Source organism: Trachemys scripta, chromosome 3, assembly GCF_013100865.1.
Source record: "Trachemys scripta elegans isolate TJP31775 chromosome 3, CAS_Tse_1.0, whole genome shotgun sequence".
Taxonomy (NCBI): domain Eukaryota; kingdom Metazoa; phylum Chordata; order Testudines; family Emydidae; genus Trachemys; species Trachemys scripta.
The window spans coordinates 123,179,809-123,201,397 of NC_048300.1; the positions used below are offsets into that span (position 1 = coordinate 123,179,809).

Here is a 21,589-nt window from a genome sequence, read left to right on the forward strand (position 1 = left end):
GATAATACAATTTCAAGAGAGCGTATACTGCGCCAATCAACCCGTACAAAACTTTAAATAAAAAAAAAAATAAAAAAAAAACTTTGTGTGTTTACCTCTTTTCTTGCAATCTTTACCAAGTGAACACCCTCCTGTCCTGGCAACCCTGATAGGTCGTCCGGAACATTACCAGATAAAATATAAAACGTAATCCTCATTTGAACATTCCTGGAACCGGGCCAGAACATTTGTATCTTTCCAGGGCACAGCTCAAGCTAGTACTTTTGATATCTGCTTATGCCAAGAAAAGCCTTGCTAGGACATGGAAAGAGGAAATCATTCTCTTATTTCCATGTGGACACAGAAAATTTTGCCCAGGAACAGAAGATGCCACACAAAGGGACAAAGAGCGATCAGATTTAGTTTAGAAAATATGGATCCCACTCATTGTATACGTAAAACTGAATTTCTTTCTGACACAAATTTATTTTAAAAAAAATCAAGATATTGGAAGTGAGTATAAATCCCTAAATAAAATATTATCTGAACAAAAGCATAGATTATCTGTGGGTATAAACTAAAGAACTTTGGAAATTTGGTATTAATCTCATCTCCCTGTCCATACTGGTTTATATTAGCATTTAATTTCATTCTCTTACATAAAACCTATTTTTCTCCCACACTGCCCCTTCACCCACCACCACAAATGAGGAGTTATACTGCATGATTCCAAGAAAGGTTTAATTAATACGCTAGATCCCAAACTCATGAATAATCTGTTCATGGAAAAATAAAGGCAACAGATTTACAGGTTTTTGTATGCAAGGGGAGAAAGGACTCCCTTGTTAGTTTCTATTTATGGACCCATAGCAGATGACCTGAATCTCCTCTATCCCCAACCCCCTTCCATAGAGCCTATAGCTCAGATTATTCTCTTCCTAATGAAAACACCACCTGCCATATGGACAGGAGATTAATTACATTACATTTACATTAATAAAATACATGAGTCACATTTGCACTACACATACTTTATGTGTTAGAGCAGTGTTTTATATTTGGGTCTGTATACAATAGAAAGACACTCAAAAATGGGATTTTCCTCACTGAATTTTAGGAAAATGAAGATCAGGTCTGATTCATATTTCAGTCTGAATGCAAATCAATTTAAGGGTGGAAAGGTAGTTTTCCTATTCCACTTAGTCACAAAGCCTCAGTCTAATAGATTTTAGGCCAAGGTTTAACTGCACCCCTTCTCCACCTCAAACACACCACCCTCCTCACCAGAAACCTGATCCAGAGCCCAATAAAGTCAATGGCTGGCTTTCCATTGACCAAAACAGGTTTAGAGATGGCCATTTTCCCTTAGATTTTTGGTAAATGTTGTTTTCCAAGACTCCCAAAATGTAATTTTCACATGCTCCAGATTAATGCACCTCAGAACATGTTATGTATTCCAGAGCAAGTTAGACTTTAAGTCTGTAGTGTCCAGACCCCTGCTTAGGGGGCCTCTAGAACTGCTGAGCTCTATAAAAGGGTCTTTCAAAGACAGGGAAATGAGGACAGAGTGGTAGATTACAGAGGAGAAGGGACTTGGGGCTCCAATGGAAGTCAAGAAGAGGGACTGACCTTATCTGAACTTGATCAAAACTTTTGGGTTTAATTTGAGGGGTGAGCAACAGTTCAAGCCAATTATTTCCCCCATCCCTAATGCTATACTCAGCACTGAATTTACAGAATGCTCTACCCCTTATGTTGTGTCTCAGGGAACATTTCCATCTCTCTGCTAAAAGACTCATTATTCATGTTTCTGGGAATGAGGAGTGGAGAATTAGAAAACAAAATGCCTGAATAGGAGACATTGCACATAAGAGTTTCACCACTCAAAGATCACTGCAAAATGAGTCACTTACTGTACTGCTGATGCATTTGTGTTGAATTAAGGAGTACAGCAAATCGATTTTATCCCCAGATTTAATGCTCTGTCCTACTAGCATTATTTGTTTGGGAGGGGGTTCTGTCTTTGGCTACAAGACCAGCACGAAATTATCTGCTGATTTAGTCCACTTCCCTTCTCCCCAAGGGAAGCCAACTAATACGAAATAATAACAATCTTTTAACAAAAAAGGGAACAAAGATTAAATAAGAAATTCCACTAACACTGCTCTGTTCTGTCTTAATGATTAGGAGGTACCTAAGCGTGTTTGGTTTGTCCAAGTAAAGGCTGTGGGATTTTTTCAACCCACTCTTACATTCCTGACTTCCATTCCCTGCTTATAGCAGAACTGAGACAGAAAAGATTCTCCAGGACTTTAATGCTGCTTGATACCAGACATTAGGGTAAAATCCTGGTCTTGCAAGGGAGTCTTGCCATTCACTTCAATGGAGCCAGGATTTCACTGTTAGGGTGCAACTCCTCTCAATGTTATAACTTGCATTCTCTCTGAAACTTATCTCCTCCTCTTGCACAGAGCATAGGAATGAATATGCATCTAGCACAATGCCATCTCCCTGGCTGGCACAGAAATGGTACTCGCCAACAAAAGACACCCAAAGTTTCCTTTTAAAAGGACTATCAAGATTCTGGCGAGAGAGGCAAATGAAGGGAATCCCGGAGTTATCCCTTTTGTTCCTAACCATAATCTTCCATATCAGGCCATCTTGACTATCTGGCTGAGGACTGATTGTGAATTTCTTCAAGGCAAGTCAACATCTCTACCGGTGTGGCAACAGCTGGAAGGCAGAGACTGTCTGAGACGCAAACTTCAATCCCAGCAACTGGACTGCAGATCAAGCCTTGGTGCTCAGGTCAGATTCTGTCCCTCAATACACACCTATTACACCAATGGGCATGTGTAACTCCCCCTGACTTTGCAGGAGCCACATGTGCATCCAAGAGCAGATTTTGTCTATAGTTGGTTTTGGTTTTGTAATGGTTTCTATCTCTCTTAACAGAGAAAACATGCTGTTTATAAACCCAGTAACTTCTTAAATGTATTCATTCCTTTAACAGACAAACAACACTGAAGTTCCATTAGATGTATGTATTTTATATTTTTACTTTGGGGAACAACAGAGTGTTCTTTTAACAAGTATGTTGTTTAACTGGAATGTATATTTTGGTGTACAGGAACCGTATGTTTTATCACAGCAGACTTTTACAAATGTACTGACACAGATGCTATTTGTTTCACAAGTTCCACTGGCCTGCTCTAAACAGACCTAAGGAAGACATGATTAGATTGGTGCCTAAGTCATAAGTCTATACATCCAAAATTACCCCCCAAATATTAAACATACAAAAGAAAACCAACTTTCACAGCACACAGTGCAGGTAGCTGAAGTTTCAATGAATTCATTTTCCTAAGCTATCCCCAGCATTTTCAGCAGAGCAGGGATACAGATCTCAATGCTTGAATGCAGCAATGTTTATTGCACTAGCTTGGTGATTCACTAAGTACAGGATGTGCCCAATTATACTGTGTATTTTTCCAGTCCTATTTCATAAACTCCAATTGCACAAGTACAGCAATTCATCCTTTCTTGCTTGTCCATTAAAGCTCATTTTATGTAAGATCCTCCACCTTGAACAATAAAAATGCAAGCTGGCTACATACATATTTTTTGGTTTTGTTGTTGTAACCATGGAACCAACAAAATCAGCTGCTGAGTATGTATATTATGTGATGAAACAACCAGTTTGGTATTTGTCTGAACCTGTTAAAAAAAGCTTTGCCTTTTATACAGGACACAATTTCTGCTCCAAAATCCATAAGTTAAAAACAGCAGTTCTGAGGACACATTTATTCTAAGCCAAAAACATTTGGCTGCCTAATATAAAAATTTACAGAATTGCTACAACTAAAAACAAATCATTGGAGCTTTCCAAGATAAATAATTACTTAGAATTCTGGTTATCAGGCCATAAATGTGGCTTCTAATCTAATTGGTTTCAACATCACTGGAGTGATTGAAAGGAACAACATAAATTTACGGATCTGTAAAGAGAACGTCTATATCCCAGGGAAATGGGCCAGACGTTAATGCTTCACACTTTTCCTTTCGAAACTAATCACTTCAGGTAAACAAAACACATTATTTTGAAGTAAATGATCAAGGTAATGTGGCCAACAATAAACTGACTTATCTTGACAATGATCTCATTTCACCTTGTAGAGTTCAAGGATGCATATTTATTTACTTTCCCAAACAAAACTCGCTTCCTTAGTAAAATTAACAAAGATGACATTATGAAAGCGTCAGACTAATAAACCACCAGTGCCGTTTCCTAGTTTCCCATCGTGGCACGTGTGGAACATTTATTGGAATCCTCGAAGCTAAAAAAGGAAAATATAATGACAATACAAGACGTAGTTGCTATACAGTGCTTTTCACCTGTAGATCTCAAAGAAGATTAAGTGAAGTGTCACTGTGCCTCATTTGCAGATGGGGAGACTGAGGTACAGAGAGGTGAAATGACTTGCCCAATGAAATGACAACAGGTCAGTGAAAGAGCTAGCAACTGAATCCACGTTTCTTAATCTGATGATTTATCCACTGGCCCATGATGTCACCCCAGTGTGAATATCAGGGGTCCTCAAACTTCATTGCACCACAACACCCTCTGACAACAAAAATTACTACACAACGCCAGGATGTGGGGACTGAAGCCTGAGCCCCACCGCCCCAGGCTGGGAGGCCAAAGCTGAAGCTCAAGGGCCTGTAATCTGAGCCCTGCCACCCAGCGCTGAAGCCATCAGGCTTTGGCTTCGGCCCCAGCCAGCAGGTCTCGGGTTTCAGCTTTGGCCCTAGGTCCCAGCAAGTCTAATGCCAGCTCTGGTGACTCCATTAAAATGGGGTTGCGACCCACTTTGGAGGCCCGACCCAGAATTTGGGAACCGCTATGTTAGATCAGCTAGCTTGTGTACCCAGCAGTACATTTTCAAGACAGTCACATATCATCTAATTTGTTAATTTTAATACATGAAGCATCCATTATTTGCTAAAGTAAATATACACTTGAATTTCAAAAAGATAAGAGTCTGAGGAAGTTCTGACCTAAAAACCTTGAAAAGGTGGGAAGGATTCTACTCTCTACTCTGGTCCCTATGTGCTCCTCTATTGCTTATCTGCCCATCTCACGAGCCCCAACGGAGGAGATGTGTAGCAGGAGCTGGGTGCAGGAGAGAGCAGTTCAGAATGCAGAGACCAAATGGACGGCTAAGGGGGTTAGATATGAAAGTACATATCTGTGTTCCGACTTTAACCCAGCTTGAGAATTCTTTCCTTCTCTTGAGCACATCAGTCATTGACACAGTACACTGTTTAAGGAAGTTGGTGGCACTTCCCAGGTTTGTGAGTCTAGCAGTCACTTGTCAGGCTTTGCAACCCCACTTAAGAGAAAGACACGCCAAACTAAAATTTTTAAAACCATTAATCACACCCTCACAACCTCAGATAAGGCAACATGCAACGTATGCTTACGTGGGTCTTGCCTTTAGCCATAATTAGGAGCCCCTCAGTGGAATAGGCTGTGTGAGGTACTCTAACAACAAACTGTTACAGAAATGAAGAGGAAGAGGCAAAGGTCAATTGAATTCACTCTATATAAAAAGACAGTTATGTCAGAAATATCTTAATACCTGAACACAAATGGGTTGATTAACATTCATGAAATGAGACTAATCAATTCTTTACACAAAATGAGACCAGAATTTAGGTCGCATTCTTATTTTTTGACACTTTAAATGCTTGGAGTGGAGTTAAAATTAAACACTGCAGCTTCAGAAAGTTCCCTATAAAGAGTTGCCGAAGGAGACAAATCATATGAAACACTACTTTATTATTCTGATGGCAGAGGCAAGATGCAATTGTACAAATGACAGTTGAAGGTATGCAATTCAGGTAGCACTTTTAACCTACTGCAGCGCACTGAAAAAGCTGTTCTGTCCTGTTTGTGAACTACAGGGAGTTAAATATCAAAATAACTTAAAGCTTCTATTTGCAGACAATACTGCACATATTTTTGGATTTGTGTTAAAAAATGTAAAAAGTGCCTATTCAATTTGCTTCATTTCTAAGTTATGTTAAATATTAACTCTGAGCTACTACTGTATTTAGTATCTGATCCAAATGCTCTGTATGTATATAGGCTAAATTTGGGCAGGCTGGGGGACGGAGGAGGGAAGGTGGTGGAAAATCATCCATGAAAAGAAATGACAGCTAGCTAAAACTAGACTAATTAGAAAATGGGTAACCATTTAAAAAGTAACTACTTTTCATTAAAATTGATGTCTTTTCTAAAAAAAAAGTTCCAATTCCAAAAATTACTGGCTCAATACACAAATTACTGGGTGAAATTCTATAGCTTGTTTTATTCAGGTCAGACTAAATTGTCACATGGTCATTACTGACCCTAATAGACAAGTTTAAAAAAGACCGTTAATTCTAACTTCCCCTTATCCAACACAGAGCGCTATGTGGGTTCATGAACTGTAGGGACAAAGGAACTACCTTACTCCTAACTGTGTCTTGTTTAACTCAATCACTGAGTTAACCCATTCCTGTGCATATGTGAGTATATAGATCTTTAAATGATTAATTTTTTCTTCTAACCAAGCTTTCCAAAATGTGAAAAAACTTCTTGGATCAGCTCTCACTTTTTGAAAGCATTTTAATACAACTACATCCTTAACAGTATGTGGATTTCTATCTTTGTTACAGGCCACAGCTACAGTGCTGGGTACCAAACATTCAAGCCATTATCAGGGCTTGAACATTTTATCAAGGTCCGTTCCCTGGTGTATACCAGGATCTATGTGTATACACAATTAAATGCAAGTCAAAACTTCATTTTCTTTGTCACCAGAGAGAAGCGAGGACAATTTTTACATTTCATCTATATATTTTCCCATAAACAGAACAAGTATTTAAATGATTTTTTTAATGCGAAGTTATGATAATGAGGTCAGTGGAGAAACACAACAAGAATAAATAGTACAACATACTGCCAGGACAATACCATAGACTCCCTATCATTTTTGGTCCTGTATTGATGTAAGAATAGTGCTTGACTCAAGAATTGGCTTGACTCACTACTGGCAACGAAAATGATTGGGGGGTGGGGCACATGACTTACGAGGAGAGGCGGAGGGAACTCGGGTTATTTAGTCTGCAGAAGAGAAGAGTGAGGGGGGATTTGATAGCAGCCTTCAACTACCTGAAGGGGGGTTCCAAAGAGGATGGAGCTCGGCTGTTCTTACAGGTGGCAGATGACAGAACAAGGAGCAATGGTCTCAAGTTGCATTTGGGGAGGTCTAGGTAGGATATTAGGAAACACTATTTCACTAGGAGGGTGGTAAAGCACTGGAATGGGTTACCCAGGGGGAGGGGAGGCGGGCGGGTGGAATCTCCATCCTTAGAGGTTTTTAAGGCCTAGCTTGACAAAGCCCTGGCTGAGATGATTTAGTTGGTGTTGGTCCTGCTTTGAGCAGGGAATTGGACTAGATGATCTCCTGAGGTCTCTTCCAACCCTAATATTCTATGATTCTATGACTCTCAATCCCTTTACTCAAAGGGAGCAACAGCAAAAGAGGGAGCGATATATACTTGAAGAAATTGCAAGAATCTGTTCCACTTATATGTGGAAACAAGCCTGACAGATGCAGATCACTTTGGGGTGTCTGAGGAGGAGGGGTACAATGCATTCATGTTATGTGATGAGATGGAGAAGAGGAAGAGTAGTTCTTCTGGAATGAGCATATTAAACATCTCCCCTTTCCTGTATGCAAGGTTAGGCCCTGATCCTGTAACTGATTCTGAGCACATGGATCCCTGTATTTGTTACTTCAATACATCTAGGTGTGGGTAGACTCCTGCACCTGCTCAGAGCCCAACTGAAATCAATGGAGCATTGCATAGGTGCAGGGGCCCACCAGCATGAAATAAGTTGCAGGATCGGTGTCTAAGGTTTGATCAGAATCAGTTATGCATTCCTATTCAAAATCTGGACATTTAAGCCCTGATCCCATTGAGCTCTGTGGCACTACTCACATGACTGCACACCAGTGAAAAGCAAGCTGCATCCACACTATAGCTACACATGTCAGTGAAAAGCTCTACCACCAGGGAGGCAGCAGGGAAACGCTCCAGCAATGGAGAAACAGCGGGACTGCTAAAAATAGCAGAGTAGACAAGGAGACACTGCTTGGGCGAACAAAGAGCAATGGAAGGTATATACCTGGATACATACCCATAGGGTGCAGGAACATCTTTACTCTACTTACCTAAGCAATGCCTCACCATCTACACTGCCATTTATATCTATGCTAGGGGAGTCTACCCATGTATGTACCCTACACTCCTCTGAAAGAATTGAGCAGAGTGGGCGTACCTTAAAGTTACTCTTGTACGTAAGTCTTTGCAGAACTGAGGCTATACTAGGGAAAGGGCGAGTCTCAAGCACTAGTGTACAGGTAGCATTATCTGAGGTGAGCTAACTTTTATATACAAAATGCCTAAACTTATTCCACCCCACCCTCTCTTTTTCCCAAGCAAAGGCTGAATACTGGTTCTAACTGTATACTGTTGGTTTGTGTTCTTTTCATATTCATTCCTCCAACTCACTCAGAAAAATAGTAGGAATATGCTCAAAGTCTGAGATGCAGGGTTTTAGCCATGATACACCCATTTGTGCACATTTAGGAGAACCCGCCCTCTTCACTTACACCAAAGAGACATTGTCAGCTCAGAACATAGTCATTTAAAAACAAACTTAAAAGCAGTTTCAGGGACTACCCTGAATCACCCTGACAATTGTGGTTTTACAAATCGTATTGCCCTATTTTTTAAGAGTTTCTCTCTCCTCTGCTGTGTGAAAGACCCACACAAACAATAGAGGAAAGCAACTACAATAAAGGGGAAAGAGTGAAAATTGACTATACACAAAGGGCCTAGTCCCAAATCCTCTGAAGTCAACTCCAAATGACTTCAAAACACTTCATATTAGGTCCAAAGTGCTGTCAAGTGCACAAAAGTAAACAGACTTAAAAAATCATGAGAAAAAGGTGTTTTTCTCTCATCGCTTTCATTTACAATAATCTTAGATGTTGCTTGTAACAATCACAGCTAAAAATAATCTATACCATAAGTGACTTTTAAACTGTCCCTTTGATATTAGTGAGTCACATGGTTAAATACTTACCATGCTGTAAACCTATCTCAAGGCTTTCAGGAGATGAAAATAAATGTACATTCATACAAAAACCACAATGTTGTATGCCAGTTAAAGCTTAGGGTGACCAGATGTCCCGATTTTATAGGGACAGTCCCGATTTTTGGGTCTTTTCCTTATATAGGCTCCTATAACCCTCCCCCCCAACCCCCGCCTGTCCCGATTTTCACACTTGTTGTCTGGTAAACCTATTAAAGCTAGTCTACAATTCACTAATACACATAAAACAAAATCACCCAGCAAGGAAATGAAAATTAATACATCTAACAACAGTACACACTCTCTCTGCTCCTCCATCAACACCCCCGCCCCACTCACCTCACCACTAGAGCTACCACCATACTCCATAACCTGAACTCTTCCAGCACCTGTTTCGTCAAACTCACACCTACTGCCACCACAAGCAGAGTGGACTTTACCCCTACTCTCTTTTCAGTACAGCTCGGGGGTGGGGGAGAATCACACTCGCTCATGTTCGGGGCAATGGGTGCTAGAAGGCTGGTATCCTTACTGTGGTAGAGAATAGGTGTAAACTATCTTTTTAATAGCAGTCACTGTACTTCAGTATCATATTATCCCTAAGAATGTTAGCATTAATGTTACGCTAGAAGAAGCATATAAGAAAAAACCTGTCTATCAAGAAATAGGTTACCCTTCACCAATAGTGTTTGTAATTACGAGGCGTTCTCCTAAATGACCTTTTCATGTAACTCCCCCTCAAGCCAAGAGTACCCAACCACTAAAAACAGCTAAAGGTAAAAGCTGCTGCATGAAGGTCCTAAAAGAAGATAGTAGTGCTGCATGCCTGGAAGGTGTCGTTTGTCCGTAACATCTCAAGCATTCAGACAGAGATGGACAGAGACACGCTTGGCTTAATGCTTCTCCCCGTTTCCCCTCTCTCGGAGCTGGTATTATGTTTGAACATTTTGCCCCAAGTACCTATAGCCGTTACTGATTTTACATGCTACTTTCCTGCAGGAATCATTTCCATACAGGCCATTCTATTTATGTTACTCATTTCTAATCAGAGAGTGAAAGAATAGCACTTGCTAGAAATGACTTCTTGGTTTACAATCCATTTTCAGGCAGTGCCAACAATAGTAGTGCTTAAAGCTAATCCATTTACTCAGCTTACCTGTTACACTCCCATCTCCCTAATAAATGGGAACTGCACTGAACTTGAAAACTGCTTTTAAATGACATGTGGTAACCTCTCTTGTGTCATGTACTTGGAAAGCTGTCGATTTGGATTAAGACACAAGCAAACCAAAATTGTCATACGAGTTTTTCACATACTGCATATGGTGTTCAAAAACTACCCAAGCAAAGAATTTGAAAGCTTCTCTCTTTGAATTACAGCTGGAAATGCTGTATGCATTACTACATATAAACTGTTCAATGTCTATACTTTGCTTTCAACAAATGATACCCATAAATGACAGCATAAACAGAGAATCTCTAGTGTTGAGGAAACAAGCGTAAAGTATGAAATTAACCCTTCTGATTTCTCTTTTCAAAATTCTCCTCGCCCGTCAGGGTTTTCAATCCGGCCTGCGGGATTGCCAGCCCCATGGCACAGCAGGGCTACAGCAGGCTCCCTGCCTGCCCTGGCCCTGTGCCGGTCCCAGAAGCAGCCGGCACCACGTTCCTGCAGCCCCTGGGGAGGGGGGCAGTGGGCTCCGTGAGCTGCCCGCGCCTGCAGGCACCACCCCCTGCAGCTCTCGTTGGCCGGGAACAGGGAACTACAGCCAATGGGAGCTTCGGGGGTGGTACCCACAGGCGAGGGTAGTGCATGGTGAAACTGCCCGCCCCACCCCACCCACCCCCAGGAGCCACTGCTGACCATGCTGGCCACTTCCAGGAGTGGCACGGGGCCAGGCAGGGTGGATAAAAATCAATTATTTTTTTTAGATTAAAAAAAAATTCAGATTTTTTTTTATTGAAATTGGATTTTTTTGATAAAATGCTTTTTGAAGAAAAAATCCTATCTAAAGATCGTTTTAATTAAGATACATTACAGCTCAAATATATCTCATCATGGAATAGGGATTATAAATTCTAATTCTATAGTATGAGACAATATATTCATGTAATGTTTAAGAAAAGTTTTGTAAATGAGTTCCAATAGTTCATGGATTAGGGACCCAATTTTATGGGCTTCCAGGGGCTTCTGTATAGATTATTTAGGTTAATCTTTCTATCTACCCAATGAGACTCAGTGCTAAGTCTAGAAGATACCATTAGAGATGCTTAGTTTTGCAGTTCTCAAACTGTGGATTTGTGTCTCCAGAGATAACATGCTGGTTAGCAGCAAAAATGTTTTTAAATAAATAAAGAAATAATAAATATATAGAGGTGAGAAATAACAGACCTCAACCCTGTTGTCCCTCTGCAAATTTGTGTACACAGAATCAATCCCTTACCTCTCTCTAAAAGTGCAAAGTTTCAGAAAGTTCAATGAATAGAAGATTGTTGGGGGCGGAATAGATCTGGACAAGGAGAAGAAGTCTGGAGATAAATGTGAGAAGTGAGGGACAAGCAGTAGAAACAAAAATGAAACTGTTTGAGCAGCATATTCCCTAAGTCCTGAGGTCTTTCTGAGTGTAGCCTTCATTGATTTGAGATCTACGATACCATTCTCTCACTAGAAGTTAAAACCTATAATAGCAGCAGGCCATAAAAGACACCCAGTTTGGGAATATTTTAATTAAGTTCCTCTACCTGTGGGTAAGACAGGCATGTGGGCAAAATGCAAACAGTGCAACAAAGAAATGCAAGGCCTGGTCGCCCGAATGAAACAACATCATGAGAAGTGTTCCTTCTCAGGAGGAAGCTGCATTGAAGTTGATGAAAGGAACATGTCTAAACATGCAGGATCTTCAGGTTGGTAAACTTTTTTATTTTGTACTTCTTTCTTAAGGACTGCCTGTCTTCCTTCTGGACTATTCTTGAATTCTCATGTTTGAGCAAAAAATATAGTTGTTACTCTATGGTACTACCATTTTAGATGCAGCTGTGATAAAAAATAAATAGGTGAAATAGGCAGATCTTCGTTTTACAATTTCACCTTTAAAATAATACTGAGTGTCAGTGAATGCAATGAGTAATACTAAATGAGCAATATGGTAATAATAATTAAATAACTGCATTTACTTATTTTGTTTAGGAGAATCTATCCTGAACATACAGGATTCTGAAGACTATCCACCTTCAAGATCACCATCATTTTCTATAGTTTCAGAGTTATCTGCCAATGATAGTGTTTCAGTCACATCATGTATGTCACAAAGCCACAGTATATCACCTGTAGCAAAAAGAAAAAAAAATCTCTATCATCCAGAAACAACCATAGATAAATTTGTGATAAGAATCAGCAGATTACAAAAAGAGGTAATTGATGAAAAAATTGCCCGGTTTGTTTATGTAACAAACTCTCCTTTCCGTATGATTGAGAACCCACACTTCATTAACATGGTTCGGTCATTAAGCTCAAGATACAGTCCACCCAACAGAGCAGATGTTGCAGGCAAATTGCTGGACAAAGTGTATGAAAGAGAAATTGAGCAGTATGCAAAAGGTCTAGAGGGTAAAACTGTTAGCCTGAGTCTTGATGAGTGGAGCAATGTCCCCAATGATCCTGTTGTATGTCCTTGTGTGACAACAGAAGAAGGGAATGTCTTCCTTATAGAAACAATTGATACATCAGGAAATGCACACGCAGCAGAATACTTACAAGAAGTAGCAGTAAAAGCTATAACAAACTGTAAAAAAAAAATTCAAATATCTAGTACGCAGCTTGGTCACAGACAATGCTGCAAATGTATCCAAGATGTGAAGAAATTATTTAGAAGAGAGTCCCAATAACATAAGGTTGCAGTGCTCATTTGATGCACCTCCTAGCCAAAGACTTCAGTGTTCCAGAAATAAAGGCTAATGTTGTTGAAATTGCAAAATACTTCCGTAACAACCTCTTTGCAGCAGCTGCTCTGAAAAAAGTGGGAGGAACCAAGCTAACTCTCTCACAAGACGTGCGATGGAACTCAGTAATGGACTGTTTTGAACACTATATCAAGAAAAAATCTGATGACAGTTTGTGAACAAAATCAAGAAAAAATAGATGGCATTGTCACAGCCAAAGTTCTCAACATTGGGCTTGAGAGAAATGTTGATTGAACACATGCTGAGTACCCTGAAGCCTATTTCTATAGTCTTGAACAAAATGCAGGGAAATAGCTGTTTTATTGCTGATGCTGTTGAAATCTGGAGGGACCTAAGTGAGATCTTAAAAAAAGAAATATGCAATGACAGAGTTAAATTACAAGCATTAAAAAAACGAATGGGACAAGCAAATATTCTCAATACTCGGTACCATGGTCAAACTTTAACTGCTGAAGAAGAGGAGCCTGCCTTAGCCCCGCTGCGTACTGCTGCCACCCCAGTGCCCCTCGAGGTAAGCGGCTCCAGGCCAGAGCCTGCACCCTGAACCCCTCCTGTACCCCACACCCCAAGCCCCTGCCCTGAGCCCCCTAACCCCCTGCCTTGAGCTCCCTGCTGCACCCCTCCTGCACCCCAACCCTCTGCCCTGAGCCCCCTCCTGTACTCCACACCCCCTCCTACACCCCTGCCCTAAGGCCCCAACCCCCTGTCCTGAGCCCCAGGCTGCACCCCGCGCTCCTCCTGAATGCCAACCCCTTGCCCTGAGCCCCTTCCTGCACACCGCACCCCCTCCCATACACCGCACTCCCTTCTGCACCCCCAACCCCCTGCCCCAGCCTTACATTCATGGCCCTGCATACAATGTCCCCACACAGATGTGGCCCTCAGGCCAAAAAGTTTGCCCATCCCTGCTCTATAAGTTTATCAAATAGAACTGCTAAACTTTGCTGCATTCATGAAACAAAGGGAAGAAGTCAGCTGCTTCTGTGGTAGTTAGCAGGCTTTGATTCAGATTCAGCTCTTTTTAAAAACACAGAAAATGAAAGGTCAGAGAGCGAGGGCCTGATTCAATCTATACAAAGGCCAATACTGGTATTTTTTGCCACTTCTAAAAATTACCTTATATTGTTATTTTGCCTTTCTTCATTTTTCTTACGTCCTCAGTGAGGCAGAAGAGGCTGCCAAAGTGTTGTTGGAAGAACCGCTTGCAGCTTCATGCAAGTGGTTCTGCCACTTCAGCCCTTAGTATCCTCCTCCTCAAGTTCTTCAACCTTACCTCCATTCTCACAACCTACTGCAAGCTAAAGGCAAGAATAAAGAAGAAGCAGAAGACGGAGTGAGGCGCTTCTTTGGCCTTGGATAAGCAGCACCTGCTGCGCCCACAGACTGTAACAAGGAGCATTCTCGGGAAAATATTGGTAGGTGAAAGGCCTGCTTGAATTGATCCTGGCAAGAACTGATAAGTTACAAACTTCAATGACTAATGAACATGGAACAAAACTATCCTGGATGAACAAGCTGGAGGAGAAAACTGGATCAAATGTACTGCAAAGAAAATTAAAAACACACTCTTCCAATTAAAAAGCCACACTTCTCACAACTAAATTTTAGTCTAAAGAAAACATCTCTCTATCTATCCCCTGTAAGAGAGGTAAGACGACTTTGGACAAACAGACCCATGCCCATCATATACTGGCCATTCTGGACAGACAGATGGACACACATGCAGCCTCCTGATCCCTTTATTATTAAAGAGTGGATACTGAGGCTGTAATACAAATGAACCCTATAGCAATTTTCTGTATAAAGAAAATCTTCTATCTGACACTGGTGTGCAATCGGTCCAGTGGCAGTGTGACCAAGAGAAACAATTACTGTAAAGTGACTACTGAATGTAATTCTCAGGGAGGGAACTCTGAGGGCCACCGGACAAAAGGAAATTTAACTCTCAGGGGAAAATTCCATCCTTTCAAATTCTGAGGCGCACAGCTGCACACAGACTAGTGAAGCAAGTCTTTCCAGATGCTGGCATGGAAACAGAATTACTGTTCCCCACCAAACTTTGGATCAACTTAAAACAGTAAATTTTCCAACTTTCGGAACATTAAATTGACCTCTTTATTTGTTGTTGAAGACAGAAGAATATTAGCATCACAGTGGCATCGAAAGATCAAGAGGACTAAATGAGTATTTCAGTGTGTATATTCATATGTATTTAGTTGAAGATTTTGAAAGTTTTTTCTGTTCACCAAATGCTTATCTCTGAAAATTCCATCTGAATATTTATTTAAAATATTTATTTGGGTTGATATGATAATAAAGAAAGTTAATTAATAGTAATGTTGAATCTCATTGGTTGTTCATTTGCTTATAGAACGCAGAGTTATTTCTAATAATAGATTCTGTATTTATATTTAATTCCTTCTTATTTTACGTTACCTTTCCACATTATCATAACAAATTCTGATTGATAGCGATACTCATGGTCAGAACTCATAGAGAACCACTCTTAGCCTACTACCTCCCTTCTCTGCTACCGCAAATGCTGGTCATACAGCTCAATATTTTATAATAATGCAGAATATTTTTTTAGACTACTTTGGTCAGTGCATTTTGTACATCTCTCATAGTGTTATATTAACAACCAGTAAGATACAGTTCAATGCTGACTCATAAGCAAAATTATATTTCGTAAAGTTACGCTTTATTGCATTGCTATTACTGTATTCAAAACCAAACATAAAAGAGGTTTAAATAAAACAAAAACCACAATTTACAAAAAAATGGTTGTTAAGAGCCTTCCTTTCAGTCAGAGCTGCAAAAGTGCATCACTAACTTACAATCTAGCAACTGTGAAACAGAAACTAACATATGGACGATTTGCAAAACAAGTTACAAAAAATGGTGTTTTGCAGCTTTTATTTCACAAGGAAATTCAGCTTTAAAGTTCCTGCATTTCTAGCTGTGAGTACTAATTAGTCATAATCTGACACAGACATTCCCCACACTAAAGAAGTAGGGTTTGATTGGCCTCTACCAGACAGAATCCTTATTTACCTTGCAGGTCTGCAAAATATGCTGAATTAGCCATTTGCTGATTCTACTCCACCTCTTCTAAATGTTTGGTTCCAAACTAGATTTATCACTTCTCATAAACAGTTGAGACTTTGACATGAAAGCACATTCACCCAATAATGATTTGCAAAAGCAATTAACTATTTAACTTTCCATGTTTATATTTTAGAAAATTAGCCCTCATTTCCTTGATCAAAGCTGACAGTTTCTGTTACTGAAGTTCATTGCAAAGATAGCTCTTACTTGATCTTCAGCTGCTTGTGGATGTATAGATAAGAGCAGTGGCTGAGTACCCTTTTCCATCTTCATTTGGCAGAAGACTTAAGTTTTCCGGGGAGGTGGGGTGTCAGCTGGAGTATTGCAATGCCCTTTACAAAGAACCATCTCCTCTGGTTAGCTTCCCAGCTGACCAGCATCATCTTTGTCTTACCTGGATTGAGTGTCAGTCATTTTACTATCATCATCCAACCCTCTAGCTCAGACAGACCATGGGAATGCTGAATGACTACACCTCCTGGATCTAAAATAGATGCACAGTTGACTTTTATCAGCCTACTGGTGGCATTGCAGCCCAAAATGTCTCACTATCTCTGCTGGTGACCTGATATATGTCCCACTAGCAGCCTATGAAATGCCTTACAACAGAGCCCTCAAGGCAAAACCTCTAGGTCTTTGTAGGGAGAAATGAATAGAACTAATTAAAAGCAACTTTGTGTATCCATGCCAGAGTCCACAAACATGCCAACAACTCATTTTCAACAGTATCCAAGGCAGCTAATAGTTCTAACACAATCAGTGTGGACAGTTGATCTTTGAACAGTTCCAAAAAGGAGTTAATCGGCCAATGAGATCAACAGTCTGTGCACTATATCCAGGCGAAGAACCACATTGCAAAGGGTCAAAAGAAATCTAAAGAGTAAAGATAGTGCCAGCACTGCTTCACCATAAACTCAACAATCTACACAGAACAGGAACATAGAGACAGAAAATAATTGTTGAGATTGTCATAGTCAACAACAATGATTTGAGCAATACAATTGTGCTCCCAAGAGGTGTTAACTACTAAAAGTCCACTTCAGTTCCCCATGCATGATTTTACTAGCCAACCAGGCTGCATTAGTCCAAATCCATCTCTAGAACCTCAATAAGAAAAACAGCCTGAATTCAGTTCAGAAATGGCATATATCTGCCTTCATGGAAGAAGCAAATCTGGCTCAAGTCCAAGCCGTCTTGTTTATAAAGTAGACTAATAACTCCTTGCAGCAAGAAATATTTGACACTGCCTCAGGAGAGACCGTTCAGATGCACCAAACGGTCTACCGCCCAGAACAGTTCCATTTCTGGGAACTTCAGGCCTGACGTGACAGAGGAAAAGAATCTTTTCTCTGCTTTTATCACTGCTCTGGCACAAGATTCCAAAAATTCTTTATGCTGCAATCAGTTAGATTCAGAATGCAATTTCCATCCTCTGTTCTGTAGCCTCCTCCTTTCCAGCTTCCTCTGGTGTGGATCATCTACCTACCAAAGTGACCTTCAAAGATGGCAGAGAAAAAAGGGACATTAGGGAGCCAATATATTACTAAGGACAAAAGATAATCAAGATGTTTAGTTAGATATCCAGAGTGGTTTACTGGTGAAACAGCTGAGCAGTTTCACTCAATCATTTCTGAAAATGTACCACTAATAAGAGAATCCAACTATGTCTATTAATCTCTGAGGCCAGGCCATTAAAACAAATCCTCCACCCAGCTGGAAGCAAAGTTGATACCCAACCTCAAATGAGATGAGGTAATAGCATTATTTTTAAAAGATATTTGTTTTCGTTTAAAAGTTTGATCAGGAGCAAGAAAGACTACCATAAAGCTTTTAGATAAGAATTAAAAATGAATATGGGTGTGTTCCTTTTGCACAAAACCAGGCTGGATTTAGACCAGGATGAAATATAAAGATCAATTATTTGTGATAAGACAGATATCAGAGAAGTACATAGAACACAGCTGAAGCTATTACAACTTTACAGACTTCAAACAGGCTTTTGATAGCATTTGTCAGAAAGGGTTATGGCTAGTTATGAGAACATGGCATCCCCCCAAAATTGATCAAGCTGATAGAAAACATCTATAGCAAGTCAATGAGTGCTGTAAGAGTAGAAAAGAAGCTGACAGAATGGTTCAGGACTGTAGGAGTGAGACAAGAATGCACACTATCATCACATTTGTTCAGCTTGGTTCTGGAGGCTGAGATGAAATGGGAGGAGTCATGTTATGCGGTAGGACAATGCATAACCTTAGATGTGAAGACGATATTGATGTCACAGCACTGACCAAGGAGGATTTACAGAGAATAATTAATATGGCAGACTAGGAAAGCAGAAAATTAGGAGTGAAGAATAGCATGGAGAAGACAAAAATTATGGAAATTGGAAGACTAGAGAAAGAGGCAAAGATAAAAGTTGGAGACAAAGAACTAGATCAAGTGGAAAATTGTGTGTACCTTGGAGGACTAATATCAAAGAATGGGAATTGTGAAGATTACATAAAAAGAAGAATCATACTAGGTGCTAGTCAAGATCTGGAAGGCTAAAGACATTGTGATAAAAACAAGAATCAGTGTACTGTATTTGAGACAACCATCACATCAATACTGCTGTATGGGTTGAAATGCTGGAGTATGAAGAAAGGCAATGAATGAAAAATTTTGACTGCAGAAATAAACTTGCTGAAGGGAATAATGAGAGTTTCAAGACTGCAGAAAATAAGAGATAAGAAAACAGCTAGGACAGGAAATAACGGTTTTACGGAAGATTCAAGAAAGATGGCTGCGTGTCACAAATGGACCCAGAAAGGATACCATGCATGGCAATACATATCAGAGTGCAAAGAATTAGAAACAGAGGAAGACCGAGGATGCGTTGGATAGATACAGAGAAGAACAAAAAGATTTAAAGATGAAGGAAGCTATGAAGCTGGTACAAGATAGAAAATGGTGGAAAAAACTTAATTTGGCCCCATCATAGCTGTTGATATGACAGACAGGAATCAAAGAAGATGAAGCTGGTATGAAAAATCATTAGCGAAGCCATGTCTAGAGGGCAAATGGATTTTAGAATTACTTCTTTTGCACTATTCTCCTCGATCAAAAGTTGTAATTCATGGGTGTGATGTCATAAAACTAAGACCATATCAGCTCTTTGCTGCATTGCACAGAAGAAATTAATCTTCTGAATATATTGGCCAAATAAGGCAAACATAACAGTGGTGGAAGTTCAGAGTCATGAACTTTGTATGGTTGTAGTCCTACATATTGGGAGTGTCATGTCAGTCGAGAGGGTGGGTTGTGCTGGAGGGCAGTTGGTTTGTACTGTATCATCCTCCAGCAAACACACAGACCTTCTACTGGAAAATCCAGAGGAAAATAATACTGAGAGTTTCAGCATTAACCCTACAAGGAAGGGCAGGTCTGCCAATTATAGCACAACTCCTCAGTGAGCCATGTTCCTAGAGGGCCTAGGGCAAAGTCAAAAAGCTTGCCATTAGATTTGGTCAGGAATTTTCCATAAGAATGATATTCCAAAGGAAAATGCAGTTTCCAGAAAATTGACCTTTTCCATGGGAAAATTTTGATTTTGCCAAAAATATTTGATTTTCTTTCAGGAAAATCAAAATGAAATATTTCATTTCAGGTCAATTTGACCCCAATCAGCATATTTCAATTTTTAAATGACCTGTCAGATCTTGTTTTGAATCAGTTTCATAAAACATTCAACTGTAATTTCCTATGGAAGTTGTAGTTCCAGCCGCCATTCTCTCCTATGGGCCGAACTCCCTAGAGGATTATATCTCCCATAAGGCAACGCACTGATTTCTTTCTGGCTGAGCTAAATGATGCATGATGGGAGACATAGTTTGGCCAGGGGTTTTGAGCATTGGCCTGCTAAACCCAGGGTTGTGAGTTCAATCCTTGAGGGGGCCACTTAGGGATCTGGGGCAAAATCAGTACTTGATCCTGCTAGTGCAGGCAGGGGGCTGGACTCAATGACCTTTCAGGGTCCCTTCCAGTTCTATAAGATAGATATATCTCTATTTATTTATTTATTTATTTATTTAAATTCAACGTTGAAATGACTCAAAACAAAGCATTTGGGGACATTTCAATAAAGTGAAACAAAACATTTTAATATTGTGAATGCTGAAATGTTTTGTGTTGATCAAAAATGTCAAAACAAAATGTATCAACATTTCTGAAATGCAATGTTTCAGAATTTCCATTCCAGAAAAAGGTTTGAAATATCAGCTGTTTTGAGATGAAAACAAATGTTGAAATGTCATTTTCCCCAAAAATTTCGCTCAACTCTACTAGCCACGTAGTTGCTTAGAGACCCAGAGATTTCCTTACATTTCACATAGTCTATGTGCTTGTAGGTGCCTTCCACTGCCCCACAAGGGGATGAGGAATCTAGAACTCCATATAATTCACTGTGGGTATGTTTACTCAGCACACCACTGGTGGCGGCATGTAGGGTACATGTAGCTACATGCCACAGTGAAAAGCAAGCTGCAGCCATACTGAGGTGTATAGCGACGTGTGTCAGTGAAAGGCTCTGTTCCAGCAGCAGAGAGCTGTTGAAGCTTTTCCCTGCTGTATCCCCCACCCAGCAGTACCGGGTTTACAATGGTGCCCGTGGTGCCAAGCCCACATTCAAAAAGGGGCCCTGGCACCCACACTGTGGCCTCACCCCCCCGCTCCGCCTGCACTCTTCCCATTGAGCCCCTACCCGCCACTCACTCCTCTCTAACCCCTTCCCCAGCTCGCTCCTCTCCACCCTCTCCCCCATGTGTGAGTCACAGGCAGGGCCTTAGGGGGAAGAGGCCGAGCTGGGGTGGGGCCTTGGAGAAGAGGGTGGGTGGAGCAGGGCCTCAGGGCGGAGCGCAGGGAGGCAGGGCTACAGTCTGGGCACCAGTGCCCACAAAAGGTTAATCCGGCCCTGCCTGCCAGAGTCCTTCCCTTCAGTGGGAAAGGCTTCAGCAGCTCTCTGGCAGGGAAAGGCTTCAGCAGCAAGGAGCTGCCAAAGCCTGAGGAACAAGTCACTACACTGCTAAAAACAGCAGTCTAGACAGGGGAGGCACTGCTTGGGTGTGCAAGGTACATACCCATTGAGTTCAGGCGGGTCTTTAATCCCCTCAAGCAATGCCTCACTGTCTACACTGCTATTCATACCTGTGCAAGGGGAGTGTGCAGCATATGTACTCTACATGCTACCGTAAGGAGGGTGTGGTGTAGATCTATCCTTATTGGGAGTTTCTCCAAATATCTATTCTCCTCCCATGGGAGGGGATGGTTTAGGCCCAAGTTTTTAAAACATCACAT

At 40.7% G+C, this 21,589-nt stretch overlaps 1 protein-coding gene across 2 annotated transcripts in view; it reads right to left on the reverse strand.

The window, feature by feature from the left end:
- FOXO3 (forkhead box O3) overlaps positions 1 to 21,589 on the reverse strand; it is a 150,374-nt gene that overhangs the window by 81,718 nt on the left and 47,067 nt on the right. The window contains exon 1 of one of the 2 annotated variants that reach the window (XM_034765919.1): positions 5,464 to 5,499. The exons of the other annotated variant lie outside the window; for it this stretch is intronic. Within the exon in view, the coding sequence (XP_034621810.1) occupies positions 5,464 to 5,484 (21 nt within the window). The 5' untranslated portion in view covers positions 5,485 to 5,499. Of the gene's footprint in view, positions 1 to 5,463; positions 5,500 to 21,589 lie in introns of those variants that run through there. 2 annotated transcript variants of the gene reach the window in all.